Raw genomic sequence first — 20,838 nt, forward strand, 5'->3', positions numbered from 1 at the left:
TCGGGTGCCACATGGTGCTATCCAAAGAGTTACTATTCATCCAAAAATTCCAATAATTAATATTGCACCATAAGGTAAATAATCATGCAAGATTAGTGGTGCATTTAGTTTCACAAAATTTGAGTCCTAAGTGCCTCGATTAAATCAAAAGACGTTCTTGAGTATTATTCACTCAGGAAACATGAAACGTAACGTTGCAACCTAAAATACTAAAGTTAAAGAGTGTCGGCTGTTAGATAGTTGGAATGTGGATCTTCTTGAGACCATAGTTGGCTAGGAAAATGTTGATGATATTTTAGTCTCTTTATCTGGGCATAATTCAGGTAAAGATGTACTGGTCTGGACTCAGACAGAGACAAGTATGTTCTCTACCAAATCTGCATGGCATTGTATTAGAATCAGAGGTTCCTCTCTTGATTGGCACTCTTGGATTTGGCATAAAAGTCTTCCTTTAAAAATGTATATTCATTTTTGGAAGGCTTGGCATATGGCCTTGAGTGCAGTGTTTTTGATACCGTACCGGTACGGCCGGTACATATCGTACCGGTATCTAGACCGGTACAGAAAAATATGTATTTCGTACCGGTCAAAATATCGGGTGTACCGGCCGGTATTCCGGATTTCGGCCGGAATAGGTGTTTCGGCCGGTACACAATTTTGAATTTCTGAAGAAAGTTTCAGCCGGTTTTGTTATTATGGCAATTTTGTAATTTATGTGAAAGGCCAAGGTTATTTATGTCATTTAGGCATTTAGGTTTACTTTTAGTTGCTTTTACTTTTAGTCTTTACTGATTCCTCTCCTCTTCCCCGTGAATTGCCTTCTCCTTTGCGCCGTGCAGCTGCAGCCCGTCCTCCTGGAGTCCATCTGCATCATCTCCAATTCTCCATTACAGGTAGCAATAGCATAGATAAAAAGATAATAAATTAATAATTACTACTCATTAAATTGATTAGTTGTTTTTTATATTTTGGCCTATTTCTTTTATTTATTTTTTTTTTTCTCTTCTCTGATGATCTGCTTGTTGCCGGCACTGTAATTTTTTTTTTTTTTTCCTTCTCTTCTTGGCATGCAGTACACTTGCTGGTTTGCTTATCCCATTTTACTTGCTGATTTGCTATTGTTTTGGTTGGCCATTCGGATTTGATGATGAAGGTATTTTACATTTTTTTTTTTTCAAGTTTTAACTTCTTGAATTTTTTTTTTAATCTTTATAAGAAATAAAAAAATAATATTTCATGATTTAGCAATAAGAATTAGCAATAAGTATATAAATTTGATATTTAAAAACAAATTATTTTTTAATGACAAATCTTTTTTTAAAAAAAAGAGTGCAAAATTTACATGTGTTAGAATTATAATTTATATCTAACATTATTCTTATAAAATATAATTTAAATATTAAATTTATTTCTAAAATCAATCGTTAATATCTCTATGATGGATCAAGCTAGCCTATTTTATATTTGCATGCAATGCCAATATATAAAAGAATGTTTATGAAAAGCTCTGTACGTGTTAAAAAAAGAAAGCATATATTATAGTTGACTAAACTACAGCAGACAAACAAAAAGAGTAGGTTTAATTTTGTTATTTAAATATCAAATAACAAAAAAAAATTATTGTTACTCTTTTAGGTTTTACAACTATATAAATCTATAAGTTATAACAGTTATATTGGTATTCATATGCAGAAATCATGATCATCACCACTCTCATGATCACAGTCATGATCCTAGCGTTTCTTCTATCAGCATAGTTTGTGAAGGGAGCTTAGACTTTGAAAAGGTTGGATCTCTCTCTCTCTCTCTCTCTCTCTCTCTCTCTCTCTCTCTCTCTCTCTCTCTCTCTCTCTCTCTCTCTCTCTCTCTCTCTCTCTCTCTCTCTCTCTCTCTCTCTCTCTCTCTATATATATATATATATATACGCATGCATGCATGTATAGAAACTTGAATTTATTGAGGCTAATTAATTTACAAATGACAGCAGTATTTTTTAATCCATTTGATAAATTATGTTAAGTTTCAATCTATTAAGTGTTGAACACTTAAATTTGAATAAGTGTTGAATTATGAGGTTGTTTTATAGGAGTATAAAAATGTCTAGTTGTCAATCAACCGGTGCTACATCTACAACACTTGCTCCTGTAAGATCAAAAGATCCAGCATGGGCCCATGCACGTGCAGTGCCAGGGGCAAGAAATAATACTGAATGTTTATACTGTAATAAAGTAATTAGAGGTGGCGGGATCACTCGATTGAAGTATCATCTAGCTGGGATTCCAGGCAATGTAGAGGCATGTAAAAAGGTCTCTGAAGATGTAAAATGGCAAATGAAGGAGTTGCTTGATGAAATGAAAAGAAGCAAAGAGAAGAAAAGAAAAATAAGCTCAGAGATTGGAGGTGATATAGATTTAACATCTAATGATATTGATGATAGTAATAGTATGGAGGGTCAATCTCAGCTTTCAAAAGGTAAGGGGAAGTCAGGAGAATCTGGAACTGGAAAGTCAGTGGGGGGATTAAGTAGATTTTTTGCTCCAAGAACAACTCCTGGGGCCCAACCTTCAATTAAGAGTTCTATGTGTTCGAATGAGATGCTTGTACAATCAAAGATGGCTGTAGCACGCTGATGGTATGATTCTAATCTGCCTTTCAATGCGGCTTAATCCAAGTTTTATCAATCAGCTATCGATGCCATGACTGCTATCGGGCCAGGATTTAAGTGCCCTTCTTTATATGAGTTGAGAGGAAATTTGTTAAAGATGGCTGTGAATGAGGTTCAAGATTATTTGCAACAAATTAAGAAGGTTTGGAATGACACCGGTTGTACACTAATGGCAGATGGTTGGACAAATCAGAAGCAACAATCAATAATCAACTTTTTAGTTTATTGTCCGAAAGGTACAATGTTCTTGAAGTCTGTTGATACATCTGGCCTTAGAAAAGATGCTGAAACATTGTTTAATATCTTTGATGAGGTTGTTCAAGAAATTGGAGCTGAGAATCTTGTGCAATTCATAACGGACAATGATGCAAGTTATAAAGCTGCAGGAAAAAAGTTACAGTAGAAGTATGGCTCTTTCTACTGGTCCCCTTGTGCAGCTCATTGCATAGACTTGATGTTGGAGAATTTTTCTGATCCAAGATATTTTCCCCTTATTGATGATACTATAAAAAAGGCAAAACAGATAACAAAGTTCATCTATAACCATGGTTGGGTTTTGGCATTGATGAGACAAGAGTTCACCAAAGGTCATGATTTGTGTCGTCCTGCAATTACAAGGTTTGCGACAAATTTTTTAAGTATCCAATGCTTGCTCTTGTTTAAGAAAGAACTGAGACAAATGTTTACTTGTGATAAATGGATTGCATCAAGTCATTCTAAAAGCATCATAGGGAAAGAGATAGCTGGGATTGTTTTAGAAGATAAAGAGTTTTGGGCTCAATGTCAATTTATTGTTAAAATTAGTGAGCCTTTGGTTCGTGTTCTACGACTTGTTGACGGGGATGAGAAGCTTGCAATGGGATACTTGTATGATGCAATGGAAAGAGCCAAAGAGAACATAAAAGCAAGATGTAATAACAAAGTTAGTATATTCAGTCCATTCACCAGGATCATTGATTCTAGATGGGATAAGCAGCTTCACAGTCCATTACATGCGGCGGGTTGTCTTCTTAACCCTGGAATTTTCTATAGCCCCAGCTTTAAAAAAAAAAAAAATGATGTTATAAAAGGCTTCAACAGTTGTGTTATGAAGATGGCACTTGATCCTGATGATCAAGACAAGATCATTGAAGAACTTGACTCGTATAATAATGCAGTAGGTGAGTTTGGACATGCTTTAGCAATCTGCCAGCGTGATAAGCTTAATCCAGGTATTATCATTTATTAATATCATTTGTTAAATACTGTGACTTTGTACTTTAAATTTTATCTTATTTTATTTTACTTGCATTTAATTAATAATTTATAATTGCATTATTGTTATAGTTGCATGGTGGACCCAATTTGGTTGCGAGGTTCCAACGCTTCAAAGGTTTGCTGTTCAAGTACTAAGTCAATGTTGTAGTACAACTGGATGTGAGAGAAACTGGAGTACATTTGATTTTATTCATTCGAAGAAGAGAAATAGATTAGGACATAAACGTTTGAATGACTTAGTATTTGTTCGTTATAACTTGAAGCTGCGAGAGAGGTAAATTTTTTTAATATTAATGTCTTTCACTTTTGAAAATATATATAATATTTTCAATTATGTTTGATTTTATTTTGACAGGAGCATAAAAAAGGGAAGAGATGCTTTAAATCCAATCAATCTTGAAAATATTGACTTGATGGAAGAATGGGTGAGTGAAGAATCTGAGCTTCTTGATGGAGAAGATTTGAATTGGGCAAGTATTGAGGAGCCATTAATCTCACTAAATGAGGAAAACGTTGATAATGTTGGTGTTGATGTTGATGATGGTGGTGACATTGATGAAAATATTTTGATTAACATGTCGAATCTTGATCCTTATTGTCTTTTTGATGAGGATGAGTGATTTTATTTTAATAGTTGGATTAAGAACTTATTTAGTTTGTAACTTAAAACTTAAGACTTGTATTGAGAAGTATTGAGTTTATGACTTATTTTGTTATTATTTTGGAATATAGTTAATGCTTATATATATATAATTTATTCAGATATAAACTATTCCGAAACGGTACACGAAACGGTACCGGTACCGAAATATTTCGTTCCAGTGCCTTGACCGGTACAACATCCGGTACGGTATTCAAAACTTTGCTTGAGTGTGGATGATAGATTGCATCGTGTTGGTATTCCTCTTGTTTCCAAATGTGATTGTTGTATTGCAGGCCATTATGAAGATATTAATCATGTTCTCTTTGAGGGTGATTTTCCTCAAAAAGTCTAGTCATTTTTTGGAAACTATTTTGGAATTCCTTTTGGTAGGTCTTGGAAATATAATGTCTCAACTTGGTTTAGTCGTGCTAGCTCTTCCTCCCAAGTGGAGTCGGTATTATGCCTATCATTGTTACTTGGAGACTTTGAAGGAGAAGATGCCTAGCTCGAATGGAGGCCACATTGGAAACTCATGAAGTTGTTGTTCAATCTATCTATGTGTGAATCGGTTCACTTTGTCATGTGGTTAAGACCCACACTAAATGGGAGCCTTGATGGCATGATCCAAGAGGCCCTGCGAATTAAACTAGTTGCTCTAAAAGGTAGATGTTGCAAAGTGGTTAAATGGCATAAACCTCCATCGGGGTGGTTCAAGTTGAACACGGATGACAGTAGTCTTGGTAACTCGGGCTCTTGTGGCATTGGTGTTGTTATTCGCAATAATCTAGGTCGGCTAGCTCAAGCTTTTGCCTCTCCAATTGGTTTCAGCTCTAACAATAAAGCGGAGCTTCTTGTGCTCCTTAAAGAACTGAGGCTTTGTAAATCACTTAACATTTCAAATGTGATAGTGGAGATGGATTCGATGATGATTATTTCTTGGTGGATTAGAGGGCATTATGGTGTTTGGTACTTGGAGGATCATTGGGAGGAGCTTGTTGGATTGACTCGTATTATTAATTGTCATTTTCAGCATGTTTTCCGATAAGGTAATAAGGTGGTGAATTGGTTAGCTAAGAAAGGTGCCTCAAGTGCATATTTGGTTTACCCTAATAATTGTAACATGCCTCGGATTCTTAGAGGTATGTTCCGCTTGGACTTCTCTAGCCTTCCCTTTTTAAGGTGTCAATAGTCTTTTTTTTGTTTTTTGGTTATCATGTTCTGGTTCATAGGCTTGTTTAGTATTTTTTTGGTTTTTGGTCTTGTTGGGCTTTTTATCCCATGGGCCTTTTTTGTTACCATGTTTTTCCTCCACTATAAGTGAGGGCTTTATTAATAAACTCAGGAGGGGGTCAATCGTAGATTTGTGACTTTCCACTGTTTTAAAGAAAAAAGATGGTACCATCATTAAAAGTCATCAAAACATATCCTTTCATCTATTGTCTCTATGATCCCTTGTCAAAATGCTAACTAACTAGGTCATTCCTAATTGGCCTTATCTTTGTTCAAGATCCTCCTTAGCTCTTCAAAGAGCTGCAACACTTCAATTATAAACTGGTTGGCGGCTTCCAACCTATCCAAAACGGATGGCTTCGATGAGCTCTCACGGCACTTCAGGGTCTCCCTAGGTGTCTGGAGAGCTGGCCTCTTGCACTTTCCCATGGTCTCCTTCTTGCATTCCTATTACAACTTTTACCTTTCTAGGTAGGGAATGGTAATGGAAACTACTACAGTGAGATTTCAAGAAATCTTAGTAAGTAAACAAGTAACATACAATAGATATCTTAAGCATGTGAGAGCAAACCATAATGAATGCATGGACATATACTTTACTTATGCAACTTTGACTTTTCAAAAGATAACATGTAACAGAGACCTTTTTGACCTTTTCAGAAAACATCTTTTCAATTTTTTCATTTCTTGGTTCTTAAACAATGTATGAGCTCGAATTCTTGATCATATAACATATCTTGGAGCTCAAGGCTTTATTCCTAACTTAAACATATGATTGGATACCTCACAGCTCTCCTATGCACCATGTGTTACCCGCTAGTTACCGCATCAACCAACTGCTCATTTTGACCAAGGAGACTATGTCTTATTCTTAAACATACATAGTACGATAGTTCACATTTTCATCTGCACGGTATGGCACCCACTAGCTTTAGGTGCAACCCAGCTCTGGTATCCTTTCCCTTTTAAGAACCATTTGAGATCCGTCGACTGTACTTCATCGACCTATGGGCTACCACTATATTTTAATCACCCACGAGTGGATAGAGGAGTTCCACTAGGACATTTCCCCGTCCTAGCAATTGAGGGAGTGACAAAACTTTTAATGACTCTTTTCTTTTTTTAAAACAATTTCACAAACCCAATGCATGTAACATGGACTATGATACCTTACACTTTACATGAAACATGTACACACGTATGCCAAGACTTAATGCAAAGCATATATCATGTGATCAAGTGCAACCATATACATTCCACGTTACGGCTTGAAAATATAAGAAATTTAGAACATGCGACCATGTTCCAATTCAATTAAACAAAGACATTTAACCAACAAACAAGGAACAAAGCAACTACAGTACTCCCACATATACTATGCATGGTCGAAACATGCAAACCCTAATATACACGGATATTCATTTATTTTATGCACTTAGAGCCTCAAGCATACATTGATAATGCATCACTCATACGCATAGCCGAAACATATCAACAATTGTAATGCACAAATATTCAATCTTTTCATGAACTTGGAATCATCTAATGCACTTGTTTAAGAATCACTAATAAACATACACATGGACGAATCATGCATGTAAATATACATGTGAATATGCAATCATTTCATGGACTCAAAACTTGAAATAAGCTCAGTTAAGCATCCAATATCAACATGTGCATTATAGCATGTGAATCTAAATACTGAATGTAGCATCACAACTCGTTTGCATGGTATAAATCAAATAGCAACAAACCAATCAAATAACATAGTAACAAATACTCAAAGATCTGAATATAAGATATGTTAAAGTATCCTTAAATCGAAAACAACCAAACAAGTTTACATATCATATACTTGCAATATTCAAGAGTAAGTTAAAGGTCTACTTACAAAAGTCTAGAATCCAACAATAAGCAAGCTAAAAATATAGTTTAAGACTCATAAGAATCAATCATTTAAAAACCCTAATTCGAGTGTATGAGTGAGTGTTGTGTTCTTGGCTTTTCTTCAAGACAAGAAGATCTCCAATTTTCAATACCCTTCCATAGGTTCAAAAATTTTATAAAATAAAAACCCCCTAGTTTCAAACAAGTGTTTAGGCTGTGGCCCTTCTCCCTCTCCAAGACAATCATTCTCATAAGCTTTAAGTAAAAGAGGTTTAGATTTTCATTAATTAGAGAAGAAAACCCTAAGTACCTGAGGTTGTGTGTGTGTGCATTCCTAGTACCACGGTTCCTCTCTAGGCTGTTTACTGAGGAACGGGGCATCGTAGTTATGATATGGCTCTGTCCCTCTCTCACAAGATTGGATAGCATTCAGTAGGTTTAATAGGACAAGTGGACATTAAAGTTACAATGAATTGAGGATTTAAGGTCACGTGATTACATTTTAAGGTTTACAATAGCAAGGCGTTCAAGACATGGGTTGGTTGCACAGGTTATAGTATGTGGTCGTGATATGTAGACCTAAGTTGTTAGGTATGTGGTCAACTGAGCATATATCTTGGGTTCAATAATTGTTACGGGTTTAAGTTATAGTTGAGTTATTTCATGAATATATAAGGTTTAGTTGAATATGATTTTCATTTGAATTGAGAGATGAATTAACTTGGAGACATGATAGGTTATGAGTTCGCAACTGCTATAAGATCAATTTCCGGATTTAATGTGGTTTTAAGGCATATGCATGCAGTGGATTAATTTGTTATAGGCATGTAGGTGTGATTCAGTTAGAATATCATGATTTTAGAGTTTCATGAAATTAGGATGAACCGTCTGAAGAAAAAAACTGAGGATTTAGTTATTTTGGTGTTACATGGAAATTAATTTTAAGAATATAAATTATGTTGAGGTTTTAATGATTAGTTTAAATACTTCAAGAAACGATGATTACATGGCGAATATTGGTTATGATAGGCCATGGAATTAAACTAGGTTTTAGCATTATGGACTTGCATGAAATTATGAAGTTAGGTAAATCACGGATTTGTAAGTGCGAGGTATATGCTTAATATGTTAGGTTAGGTTTGATAGATTTGAGATAAATATGTGATATAAATCAATTTTATGGGCTTAATGTTGATTACAAAAGAAAACGACGATCAAGGATTTGGCATTGTGTCACCAGTTGGATACTTGAGTAATTCCAAGGTCAAGTGGGAATTATTTAAGGATGTATTATGGGTCTAAGGTCAAGGATAGTCTCATTAAGTTGAGTTCTAAGCCTTTTTATTAATGGTGCACTTATCAAGAAAATTGGCATGGCACCGACGTGAATGAGATTTGATTGTAAGGGAGGTGATTTTGCACAAGCTTTCGGTAAATGACTGTGTAAAAGACTCTTGGGAGACATTCAGAATGTAATTATCTAACTTAGCCCCAGATGGTGTAATCAATATGGACTGGCTAAAAGCAATGTTTTGAATGAAGAGATGAGAAGAAAATCAAAAGGTTCCTCTTCGTAGTCAGAGGTCTTGGTTACAAAAAAGGTGGGGAGAAGTAAAAGCAGAAGTCCGAAGAACAGAGATAAAGGCATAAGCAAGTCAAACAAGTTTGCTAATGTTGAGTGCTATCACTATGGCATGAAATGGCATATCAAGAAATATTGTAGAAAATTGATGAGAATACAAGGAGAAAGGGAATGAGAAGAAGGACGTTGATAAAAAGAAGGATGATCAAGTTGCCACCACTACTACTTGAGACTTCTTCATTGTTTATGATGATAATGATGTTGTAAACATTGTTTCTCATGAAAGTAGCTGGGTGATTGATAGTGGTGCCTCAATTCATGCTACATCCAGAAATGATTTATTCACAAACTATGTACCCGGTGACTTTGGCACTATAAAGATGGGCAATGGTGGCTTGGCTAAAATTATTGGCATTGGAGATGTGTGCTTGGAAACTAATAATAGCACAATGCTCGTTCTTAGAGATGTGAAGCACATTCCTGATATTCGTTTGAACTTGATTTCTACAAGTAAACTTGATGATGAGGGGTATTGCAACACCTTTTGTAACGGGCAATGGAAGCTTATGAGGGGTGATATGGTTATAGCTCGAGGCAAGAAGGTTTCAACTTTGTACATGCTACAAGCAAGGCTCTCCAACAACATTATTAATGTTATGAAGAATGAGCTCACAGTACAATTGTGGCATAAGAGACTTGCCCACATGAGTGAGAAAGGCTTGGCAATATTAGTTAAAAAGAACTTTCTGTCTAGAATGAAGAGTGCATCTTTGAAAAAGTGTACTCACTGTTTGGTAGGGAAGCAGAATAAAGTTTCCTTCAAAATTTCTCATCCTTCAAGAAAATCAGGTATATTTGATCTAGGTCATTCAGATGTTTGTGGTCCCATGAAGACAAGAACACTTGGCGGTTCTTTGTATTTTGTGAACTTCATAATTGATCATTCAAGAAAGTATTGGGTTTATACCTTGAAAAGAAAGGATCAAGCATTAGAAATGTTTAAACAGTTTCATGCCTTAGTTGAGAGGCAGACTGGAAAGAAGCTGAAGTGCATTCGAATTGATAACGGGGGAGAGTATTTAGGCCCATTTGATTATTATTGCAGATAGCAAGGTATTCGGTATCAAAAGACACCCCTGAAGACTCCTCAGTTGAATGGTTTAGCTGAGAGAATGAATAGAATACTAATTAAGAGAGTGAGATGTTTGCTTTCACAGGCACAATTGCCTGGATCTTTTTAGGGTGAGACTTTGACTACAGTTGTACATGTTCTTAATATGACACCATGTGTTCCTTTTTGGTTTGATGTACCAGACAGAGTTTGGATTGGTAAGGATGTTACCTATGATCACTTACGTGTCTTTGGTTGTAAAGCATATGTGCATATTCCAAAGAATGAGAGATCGAAGCTCGATGTGAAGACCCAGCAATGCATCTTTCTAGGTTATGGCTTAGATGAGTTTGGGTATAGATTATATGATCTAGTTGATAAGAAACTAGTGAGAAGTCGAGCCATTGTGTTTATTGAAGATCAAACCATACGAGATATTGAGAAGACAGATAAAGTAGTGATCCGGTGTAATGATGGTTCGATTGACTTGGAGCCGGTGCCATTGATAGATTTGCCAACGCAGGTTGAACATGCTACTCAAGATGACCAATAGAGTTTAAGTGATGCAGATGCTCCATTGCAGAATGAGACCCTTGATCAATTGCCAGAAGCAGAGATGACACCAAATGCTCCACTCAGGAGGTCTATCAGAGGCCGACATCCTTCCACTCTGTATTCTACAGATGAGTATGTGTTAATGACTGATGGGGGAGAGCCCGAGTGTTATGCAGAAGCCATGGAAGATGAACATAAGGTAGAGTGGGTTGATGCCATGCAAGATGAGATGCAGTCATTGCATGACAATCACACTTTTGAACTGGTAAAGTTGCCCAAAGGCAAAAAAGCTTTGAAGAATAAGTGGGTTTATAGATTGAAGCAAGATGAACACACGTCTCGGCCACGATACAAAGCTAGACTTGTTGTTAAGGGATTTAGTCAATGAAAAGGTATCGACCTTGATGAGATCTTCTCTCTAGTTGTGAAGATGTCCTCCATTCGTGTGGTTCTTGGTTTAGCAGCTAGCCTAGACTTAGAAATTGAACAGATAAATGTAAAAACTGCCTTCCTACATGGTGATTTAGAGGAAGAGATTTATATGGAGCAACAAGAGGGTTGAAGGTGAAAGGCAAAGAAGATTGTATATTTCGGCTAAAGAAAAGTTTATATGGTCTAAAGCAAGTGCCCAGACAATGTTATAAGAAATTTGAGTTAGTTATGGAAGAGTAAGGCTACAAGAAGACCACCTCTGACCATTGTGTATTTGTGCAGAAATTTTGTGATGATGACTTCATAATATTACTACTTTATGTTGATAACATGTTGATTGTTGCCAGGAATTCTTCAAGAATTGAAAATCTGAAGAAGCAGTTAAATCGGTCCTTTTTCGTGAAGGACTTGGGGCTAGCAAAGCAAATTCTTGGTATTCGAATCCACCAAGATAGAAAAGAGAAGAAGTTGCGTATGTCACAGGAGTGATATAATGAAAAAGTACTTGATAGATTCAATATGAATAAAGCTAAGATAGTTAGCTCTCCTCTTGCTACTCATTTTAAGTTAAGCACAAGGAAGATATGGAAAGAGTCCCATATGCCTCAGTAGTGAGTAGCTTAATGTACGCAATGGTATGCATGAGGCCAGATATAGCTCATGCAGTTGGAGTAGTCAGCTGTTTTCTCTCAAATCCAGAAAAAGGGCATTGGAATGCAGTTAAGTGGATTTTGAGATACCTCAGAGGGACTACCAAATTGTGTTTGTGCTTTGGAAAATGGTAAACCTACACTTGAAGTGTTTACAGATGCAAATATGACTGGTGGCATTGATTCCAGAAAGTCCACTTTAGGGTATTTGATTACTTATTCAGGGGGAGTTGTGTCATGGCAATCCAAACTATAGAAATGTGTTGTTTTGTCTACCACAGAAGCTGGGTATATTGCTTAATTGAAGCAAGCAAAGACTTGATACAGATGAAGAAGTTCTTAGAAGAATTGGGTTAGAAACAAGAGAAGTATACTCTCTATTGTGACAGTCAGAGTGCCAGCCATCTCAGCAAGAACTCAACCTTTCATTTAAGATCCAAGCATATTGATGTAAAGTATCATTGGATTCGTAATGCACTGGATGTGAAGTTGTTACAGATTGAAAAAATCCATACCGATGAGAATTGGTCAGATATGATGACAAAACTACTACCTATGCAAAAACTCAAAGTATGCAGAGCAAAAACAGGTATGGTGAGTCACCTCACTTAGTCAGGAAAGGGGAGATTTGTTGTGTGGGTTCCCTCTTATATGGAAGATGGCCCATGTGGGTCCATTAAGCCCACATGGAGAGAGGGTTTAGGCCCAGTTTAATTAGCTTTATTAAAACCTAAGTACTGCTGCTGCAATTAACAGGAGAGAGAGTGTGTGAAAAAAGGAGATAAATGTGTGAGAGATTGGGGAGAGGAAGAGACAGCTAAAAACAGAGGAGTTCGTACACTTTCAATCAAATGCTTTGATCGCAGTCGTCTGTGGTTCGATTGAGTTGAAATTTTTTAGGCACGTTCAAAACTCAAGGTTCTATAGTTTGAACGGTGGGGATCAGATTTGAAGTAGTATTTATCGTATTTGTGATCGTGAACAGTAATACATCCCTTTGGTAAAATCTCTTCTATCACACTATTTGGTTGCCAAGAAAGTGTTTTCTTAAGATTATTGTTGATTGTATGCCTCTAGTATTATCTAGAGAGAACATTTGTGTACACATCATTGTTGATAGTTGAAGGTTTAACTTGACTAGGTCTCGTGGTTTTTCCCTTTGTATTGAAGGGTTTTCCACGTAAAACATTCTTGGCTCTTTGTGTGTGTGTGATTTTGTTTTAGATTATTCTCTATTAAATTACTTCATAGCAGATTCACACAAAGTGGGAAAGAATTATTTTTGCTATTTGGTAATTGATTTGGTTATTTGAAGTTGCTATTAAGATTTCTCCCAACAATGTATACATACCGATTAATGTGACTGAATGTGATTGTGAAAGTTCTTGTGAAAACCTATGTTTTTTTATGTTTACTATATGAAGTTGTTCTTGTTGAGTATTCAACTCGTTTTTGTTTTAATTAATGGATGTTAGAAGAAATGCTTAAACTAAGGTTTGAAGCCATAAGACGGGACTTAGCTCAGGGAGAAGATGCAGATGCCCAAATTATGTGCATATGTTTTCATTTATGAATTTAATAGAATAAGATTTGAGAAAAATTCTAAATCATTTTTCATTCAAATCATTTTATCTTATGAAAGCAGATATTTTATACTTGATGCTTCATTAAGAGAAAACTCTTTTGAAGTCGAGTTTCATTTGGGTCCCTATTTTATCTAAAATAACTTATTCTTAAACTTAGGGCACTCTCAATTAACATACTCATCTATGTATCATTCTTTATTAATATTTTAATTTTCCTAATTTTTTTTATATATATTTCTCAAATTTACACTTTTATTTATAAAAACATGCAAATGTCAAAATATTATTAGAATATTTTATCTTAATAAAAGGAAAAATACTTATATTAACAATTGTGCAAGACATGATAAAAGGATAAAAAGATCGCCAAAAATAGAATGAATGAGTTTTTTTCTTCTATTTTTTTTTTAGTTTTTTATTGAGTGATTGATATCATTTTGTCAACAGAGAGATATTGCGTTCATATTATTACATGAAAAATTTTGAAAAAATCTGAAAATATTACAAATTTAACGGTAGATATAAAAAATATTTAAAATGAAAAAGGAAAAAATCAAGAGTATTTAAATGATACATAAAAAGAATAGTTAAATTGATGTTTGGTGTATTGTAAAAGTGGTTAACTAAAAAAAAAAAAAAAATGAATTTTAGTTAGTTATTTCATATGAAAATTTGGATAAGCTATTGGGAATGCTCAAAGGAGGACAAGAGCGTTACATGCCATGTGGCAAAAAGTTCGTCACGGGAGATCCACGGAAGTTGCGAGTTGTAAAAGTTTGAAATTACAGGTATAAAAGTTTGGAAACCGGCGAAAACTAAGTTACTAAATTTTTTGTTTAAACCCTATATGCACTGATATTTATCTTGAAAAGAAAGTCGTGTACTCGTAATATTTTTATTGATTAGATCAAAAACCTCTTTACATAGCGGCTAAATCATTGCCCTCCACCTTATTCTTCGAAATATACAAAGAAGGATGGGAACAAAGGATAAGCAAATAATACAAGTGGGAATGGCAATATTTGAATGCGCTAATACAGCATATGTACCTGTGACAAATGCCAAAACCATTGGTGCCATGGAGGAAAGAAGGAACCAAAAGGCTATTTGAATAAAATTTGTGCGCTTTCTGGATATGCCTTCAAAAGGGATAAGCGGAATAAATAGGTGGATAAAAACAGCAGAGCTAGATAGCATCAATGATAGGGCATTTGTAATGATGAATACTTGGAAAGCAGCACTTTTTCTCAAAACTGCAGAGCCTGGATCATGTCGATGATCATCTCCACCAACGAAGCCCCCGGGCATGGTAATGCCTGCAGCAAAGGTCACAGTTGTAATGAGTGCAGCAACTACCAAATGAGCTTGAGCCGCTTTATCCTCCTCCTCCATCTTCTTCTTCCTTCTAATCTCCCTCTCCTGCCCATCCAGCCCCCGTTTCCACTTCGGCTTCTTCTTCTCAATTTCATCATACCCGACTTCTACTACTCGTCCACTGTGATGGAAACTATAATTTTCCCAGCCTCCAAAAGTAGATACAAACTTCATCTGTAAAATATTTATTGGGTTGAATCTTGAGTATTCCGTATTTTTCTATAGATAGAAAAAAGCGAGAAAATAAAACAAATCCAAAGAATATTTGTTTTAGAAAGCAAGGCAACTGGGTATAAAATAAGGCCTAAAATCAGAATATATAAAGAAAGTTAACTTCGTATTTAAATGTATCTTATAAAAAAAAACATTTGTTACTTATAAAATGAATTTTGAAATAGGTTATATATGCTTAGAATTATACGAACATGTTCTTGAAAGTTGTTAGCTAGGTTTATAATTATTGTTTTCGCATAATATTGAGAAAACGGTACAGTTTACAACAAAGAAAAGGTTGTGATTTTTTTGTCTCATCATCTTCAAATTGAAGTCATAAGCTAAAAGAACAGGGCTTGGATGGAATTGGACTGGGTCCAGTTACTATTGGAATTGGACCCACACCCTAAAACCCGAAACAAGTACCACACAATACGAAAGAAAAATTGAATACTACTAAAACCCGATTCTGCTTGGCCATTTAGATTTTTCATATGAGAATTTTGAATTTTAAGATTAAATATTAAAATATTATATTTTAATATTATTATTATTTTCAAATTTGAAAAAGTTAAGAAAAAGTTGAATTGTTTATTATATTTTGTATGGAGATTTGGAAAAATTGTAATGATGAGATGACTATTTTTTATTAGTCTACCTTGGTTGCAATTAACATGACCTTGTGCTTGAAGTGGAAAAAAAAAGTTGTGCTCGATGAATTAAATAGCTATCAAAATTCTTGAAGTATGGCTTAAAAATTTTGATAAAAGAGAGAAAAAGAGTATATATTTTATATATGGGAGAAAATGTAAATAAATAAAAAATAAAAATAAAAAAGGTCCCAATCGATAGTTTAAAAAAAAGAATAGTTTTTTTTATAAGAAAATTTCATTAATATTTATTACAAAAGACAGAGTATTTATTTTCTTTCTACAAAGCATCGAAGGAAAAAAAAAAAAAAAAAGACTTTTATTTTTTTTTATCAAAATAATTTTCTACAGAAATAAAATTACAGAACGGCATTTTGTTTAGTTTATATATTCTTCAAAGGTCGATCGTAAGAGTGAAATCTCCATGGGTTGGAAAGCGAAGCTAAGCTAGCTAAGTTTCAGTGGCAAATTAACACATGAAAATGATTCTATGAATATCTTTGGTTTCGGTATTCCTTAGCATATCTTATTGAAAAGAACTAAATATTCAAATATTAGGTATATAATTTTATTTTTTGAAGAAAGATAAAAGATTACTTTACCTGAAAATCAAAGAACGGTAAGTTTTTACTTTCTAAGATTTGATAAGCATTCTGGTTCTTTTTGTTGAAGACCATTCTGTCAACTCTTGGAGAATTCAGGACACGATGCTGGTCATAAACAAAATTGGAATTGCAATAGTGATGGAGAGGTGTATTCCCGTCGTTGTCCTTCTGATTCAAAAGATTCCGAAGAGACGAATTATCTTGGATGATTAGCGCTGCATCTGGCCATCTGTTGTTCACGGCGAGATGGAGTGCATTGCGGCCTTCATTGTCAACCACTTCGCAACAATCCGGACACATTGATATAATCGCTCTTGTTATCCCGCGCACGTTGCAATGGGCTGCAATGTGAAGAGCTGTCCTACCCTCTGCGTCTTTCATATATGCTACCTCTCTATCACATTCCAGCAATAGTTTTGTTGCCTCAATGTTTTCCATGTATGCAGCCATGTGAAGCGGAGTCCAACCATTTTGGTCTGCTTGTTTACATAGATCGTGTCCATATCTTTCCAAAATGTTTTTGGTCATTCCTAAAAGAATTTAAATGTGCTAAATTAATGTAATAATTTTCTAAAGGACAAAATGGAAGACGTTAGGAGATAGAAAAAATACTATTCAGGTGATCATTTATATCAATTTACAAGAAGTGTTTCATTTTATCTCATTTCATTATTACAAATTTTTCAAATTTTCATACATAATATAAACAATTCAATTTTTTCAAATCTCAAAATAATAATAATATTAAAAAATAATATTCAAATAATATTTTATTCAACTTTCAACTTTTATCTCAACTCATCTTATCTCAACTCATTATTCAAATGGCACCTTAATGTGGAAGCATTGTTTAGCAATCAGTCCTTTATCATAAAATAAAATTTGTATGTACAAAAGGCAAATGCAGGACAAGGCAGACATCAGTCTTTATTTACCAATATGGTAAAAAAAATAAAAAATTATTTGCAAGCTTGTTAAGCACGAAATTAATCTAAAACCGGCCCTGTGCATATCAAACATCTTTATATTTCATGAATGCTTAACCAAATCATATTCTAGAATGCGGAAAAGATAAAATAGGCAATACCTTCATTATTCCTAAGTGCTGCAGCATGCAAAGCCGTTCTACCCAAGTGGCCTTCATAAGCTGGTGACTTCAATTTGTCTAAAATTTCTGACACCACTTCAGGAAAACATCTCTCGGCAGCCAAGTAAAGTGGGGTCTCACCAGCAACATTAGCACCAAACGGAAATTCTGGATCTACCTCCATTAGTAACTGTTTTACCACTTCAATATGATTGTGACGTACAGCCTCATGTAAAGCCGTGTCTCTCTCTTTGTTCAGCTTCCCAATCATCTCCGTAGTAGCTTCAACAACTCCACTTTCGAGATCTTGGTGTTGGGATTTTTGATGATCAATCAGGACTTCGACGATGGAAGCATGTCCATACCTTGCCGCCACATGTAACGGAGTATCGTCTTCCGCATTGGCTTTCAATAACACTGGCGGACACTTGTCCAATAAAACTTTCACAAAATTTGCCGCAGAGACCTGGTGGGTTCCTCCAACAGCGTGAGAGTCTTCTTCAACGAGGATACTTGAAATGCAAATATGTATGATTGTATTTTTATTAACGGTTAAAAACCCATCTAGTGGATCGGAGATATATTGTTCGGAGATACGTTGTTCTAAGGCCTCCAGGTTGCCTTTTGCCGCTGCTTCATAGATAATAGGATCCATTCCAGTCATTACTAACTGTGGAGCCCTCAATGCAAAGCAACAGAGTACTCCAGAAAATCCTATTTCAGCAACAATCATTCATGTAGTTGATCTCACATTGAACATTTCTCTATTAATGTGCAAATCCTATATATATATATATAGAGAGAGAGAGAGAGAGAGAGAGAGAGATTATAGAGTATATAGATTCGTCTTGAAACACGACTAAATGATCAACGACTAAACACGATTAAATTACATGGTTTTCACATATTCTAGTAACAACTAAACAATGACGAAAACTGTTCATGATCAATTCAGATATGACCCGGTTAATATCCGATTAATATCCTATTAGATTCAATTTGACCCGAATTAATCCAATCTAGAAGAAATCAAATAGATAAAATTTTCAAAGCAACCACTGTTCAAATAATAAAGCATACCCATATAATTAAGACAAATTCATCATCACCACAACTACGAACGAGACATTTCACCATTCATGAACTATTTTTAGATTAGAGCACAAATGAAAGCGAACCTTACTTCCAAGGAGTTAGGAAGTAATGGAACCAGCTCCTTTAATTTCGCTGAAATAACCTTCCTTCTCGATCGACCTGACCTGAATCCCAATGAAGCACAATTTAATCAGTAAACTCTACAATAACGACGTAAAGGCAGAGAAGAAGAGAAGGGGCGGTGTTAAAGGGTAGTGGTGGAGCTACAAGCTTGGAAACTGGAGAGATGGAGGTGAGATATTTATATACAGGTCTTGACCATTAGGCGTCATTGTAAACGTGATCATTAGGCGTCATGGTGGTAAAAGAGGAAGACCATCGTCTCCATGTGCGTTTAGTCAACGCGGGCTTTCTCAACTTTTTAAATTTAAAATGTCAGTTTTTACTGGATGGAAAGGAAAAAAAAAAATGGCGAACCAAAACTTTTTGAGAAAGACAATAAAATCCAGACATACGGTGGAAATCTTGCGAGATAGGGCTTTATGTGCAAATTTTCGAATTCAGAAACAAAAATAGAGGCTATGTTTAACCAAGTTGTGTATATCTGCTGTTAGTCAAAAAGACCATAAACCACTTTGTCTCTAAAGTGAGTCTACTCAGAAGTAAGGCATTTTTCACCTTGTGCTGGGATTTGTTTGCTCAACTTTCTACAAAGTATTTGCTCGCTCATGTACTGGACTAGCTGTACATGCAACTACTTTTTACCAAACCAATGGAGTGTTTCTCATTTTTGCCTTCCACTCACACTTGATTGGTGGTATGTCCCATTGTGCTGCCACAATCCTCACATCCAACCACTTTACAAGGAATTTCGTACTCCAAATTTGGTTGGTTCCTCCGATGGCGAGAAATTTTTCTTCAATGAGGATACTTGAAATGCAAATATATAGGATTGTATTCTTATTAACTATTAAAAACCCATAAAGTGGATCGGAGATGTCATGTTCTAAGGTCTCCAGGTTGCCTTGTGCCACCGCTTTATAGATAATAGGACCCAATCCAGTGATGGCCTCTGTATGCTGCACAGCCGTCATTACTAGCTGCAAAGGCCTCAATGCAAAGCAAATGAGTACTTTAGAAAATCCTATGTTAGCCAAAGGCATTGTAGTTGATGTCACATTCAACATTTTTCTATTAACGCGTAAATCCTATCCATATTATGACAAAACCCCTTTTTGACAATTGTCTCCACCATTCATATGAGGAACATGGTGTTGGGTTGTATGTGGAGCCTAATTTGTGAGCACAAAATACGCAAAAAGAGAGAGTTCGTCTACTGTTGCTAGACCTTGGCTTGAGTGAAACTCAACTGGTTAGTTAGCTTGACAACGGGCTTGAGCAAAAGCGAGATAGATTGTTCACTCAAGGTTTGCATGATGCTAGGCTCGAGCGAAGCCCAAACCGTAGTGTTTACTCAAGTAGCTCTCAATATACCACTCTAGCCAATGTTCAATAGGTTGTTCGCTCAAGGCATGCTTGACATGCCACTAGAGCGAAGAACTCGATTTTTTTCATTTAGTGTTTCCTGAGGCCATTTTTTATATATGTATATATATATATATGTAATGTTTTGACCTCTAGACACGAAATTCATCAGTTTTCAGGAAGAACAAAGAGAGGTAAAGTGTGAGAGCATATTTTGAGAGAGAGAGAGAGTTGAGATTTTGTAAGTAGAGTGTGCGCTCTTGTAACTCACTGTGTGGTTGTAATATCCTCTAGAATAAAATCCTCTTGTAATACCCCATATCCAGAGGGGTCAAAAAGTTACTACCTACCTCTGCTATCGCTGCCACATTTACCAACTCTTGGTAATTCTCTATTCTAAAGCAAGCTACTTGACTTCGGATCCTAGGTTGAAGTCCTGCTTGAAACTTCTGCGCCTGCATCCTTTGAGTAGAAATCAAGTGGAGTGCAAACCTTCCTAACGCCATGAACTTAGCGGCATACTGCTCTATAGTCGAACTACCTTGAGCTAAGTACACAAACTCATGGGCCTTTAGTTGTTTGATAGAGTCTGGGAAGAATCTATTGTCGAACTCTTCCTTAAACCTCTCCCATGAAAATGCAGCCAGACTTCCTAGTTCCCTAACTAGAGACTGCCTACGTGTATCTCACCATATTTCAGCTTCTCCTTGGAATAGATATCCAGCATA

The 20,838-nt window shown here is 35.6% G+C and overlaps 2 protein-coding genes and 1 long non-coding RNA gene across 7 annotated transcripts; 2 read left to right on the top strand and 1 right to left on the bottom strand.

The window, feature by feature from the left end:
- Positions 1-686: 686 nt before the first annotated feature.
- On the top strand, positions 687-4,651 carry LOC122302002. Its single transcript, XR_006240257.1, has 3 exons — positions 687-893; positions 1,074-1,153; positions 4,278-4,651. It is a non-coding gene; the product is annotated as an uncharacterized LOC122302002 (long non-coding RNA).
- Positions 4,652-5,121: 470 nt separating this feature from the next.
- LOC122313244 lies at positions 5,122-5,610 on the top strand. The gene has a single exon (XM_043128108.1). It carries the CDS (start codon positions 5,122-5,124, stop codon positions 5,608-5,610), a length of 489 nt encoding a protein of 162 aa, XP_042984042.1.
- An 8,849-nt stretch (positions 5,611-14,459) lies between these two features.
- On the bottom strand, positions 14,460-18,956 carry LOC122312336 (ankyrin repeat-containing protein ITN1-like). Of its 5 annotated transcripts, none has more exons than XM_043126924.1 (4): positions 18,714-18,956; positions 17,531-18,244; positions 16,441-16,973; positions 14,460-15,149 (listed from the first exon to the last, which is right to left on the bottom strand). In XM_043126924.1, exons 2-4 carry the CDS (start codon positions 18,192-18,194, stop codon positions 14,532-14,534), a joined length of 1,815 nt encoding a protein of 604 aa, XP_042982858.1. In that variant the 5' UTR covers positions 18,195-18,244; positions 18,714-18,956; the 3' UTR covers positions 14,460-14,531. The 5 variants fall into 5 exon arrangements, with proteins under 5 accessions (XP_042982858.1, XP_042982851.1, XP_042982871.1 ...); XM_043126917.1 differs by having other exon boundaries at positions 18,709-18,956; XM_043126937.1 differs by having other exon boundaries at positions 17,531-17,996; positions 18,714-18,953.
- Between the last annotated feature and the right edge of the window lie 1,882 nt (positions 18,957-20,838).

Source organism: Carya illinoinensis, chromosome 1 (genome assembly GCF_018687715.1).
Source record: "Carya illinoinensis cultivar Pawnee chromosome 1, C.illinoinensisPawnee_v1, whole genome shotgun sequence".
In the NCBI taxonomy this organism is placed as follows: Eukaryota; Viridiplantae; Streptophyta; class Magnoliopsida; order Fagales; family Juglandaceae; genus Carya; species Carya illinoinensis.

Coding starts and splice junctions, on each gene's coding strand:
- LOC122313244 (XM_043128108.1), top strand. CDS start 5,122: ATGTGTGAATCGGTTCACTTTGTCATGTGGTTAAGACCCACACTAAAT.
- LOC122312336 (XM_043126909.1), bottom strand. CDS start 18,263: ATGATTGTTGCTGAAATAGGATTTTCTGGAGTACTCTGTTGCTTTGCA. Junction 16,974..17,530: donor AGCACTTAGGAATAATGAAG/GTATTGCCTATT, acceptor AAATTCTTTTAG/GAATGACCAAAAACATTTTG. Junction 15,150..16,440: donor TACCGTTCTTTGATTTTCAG/GTAAAGTAATCT, acceptor AATATTTTACAG/ATGAAGTTTGTATCTACTTT.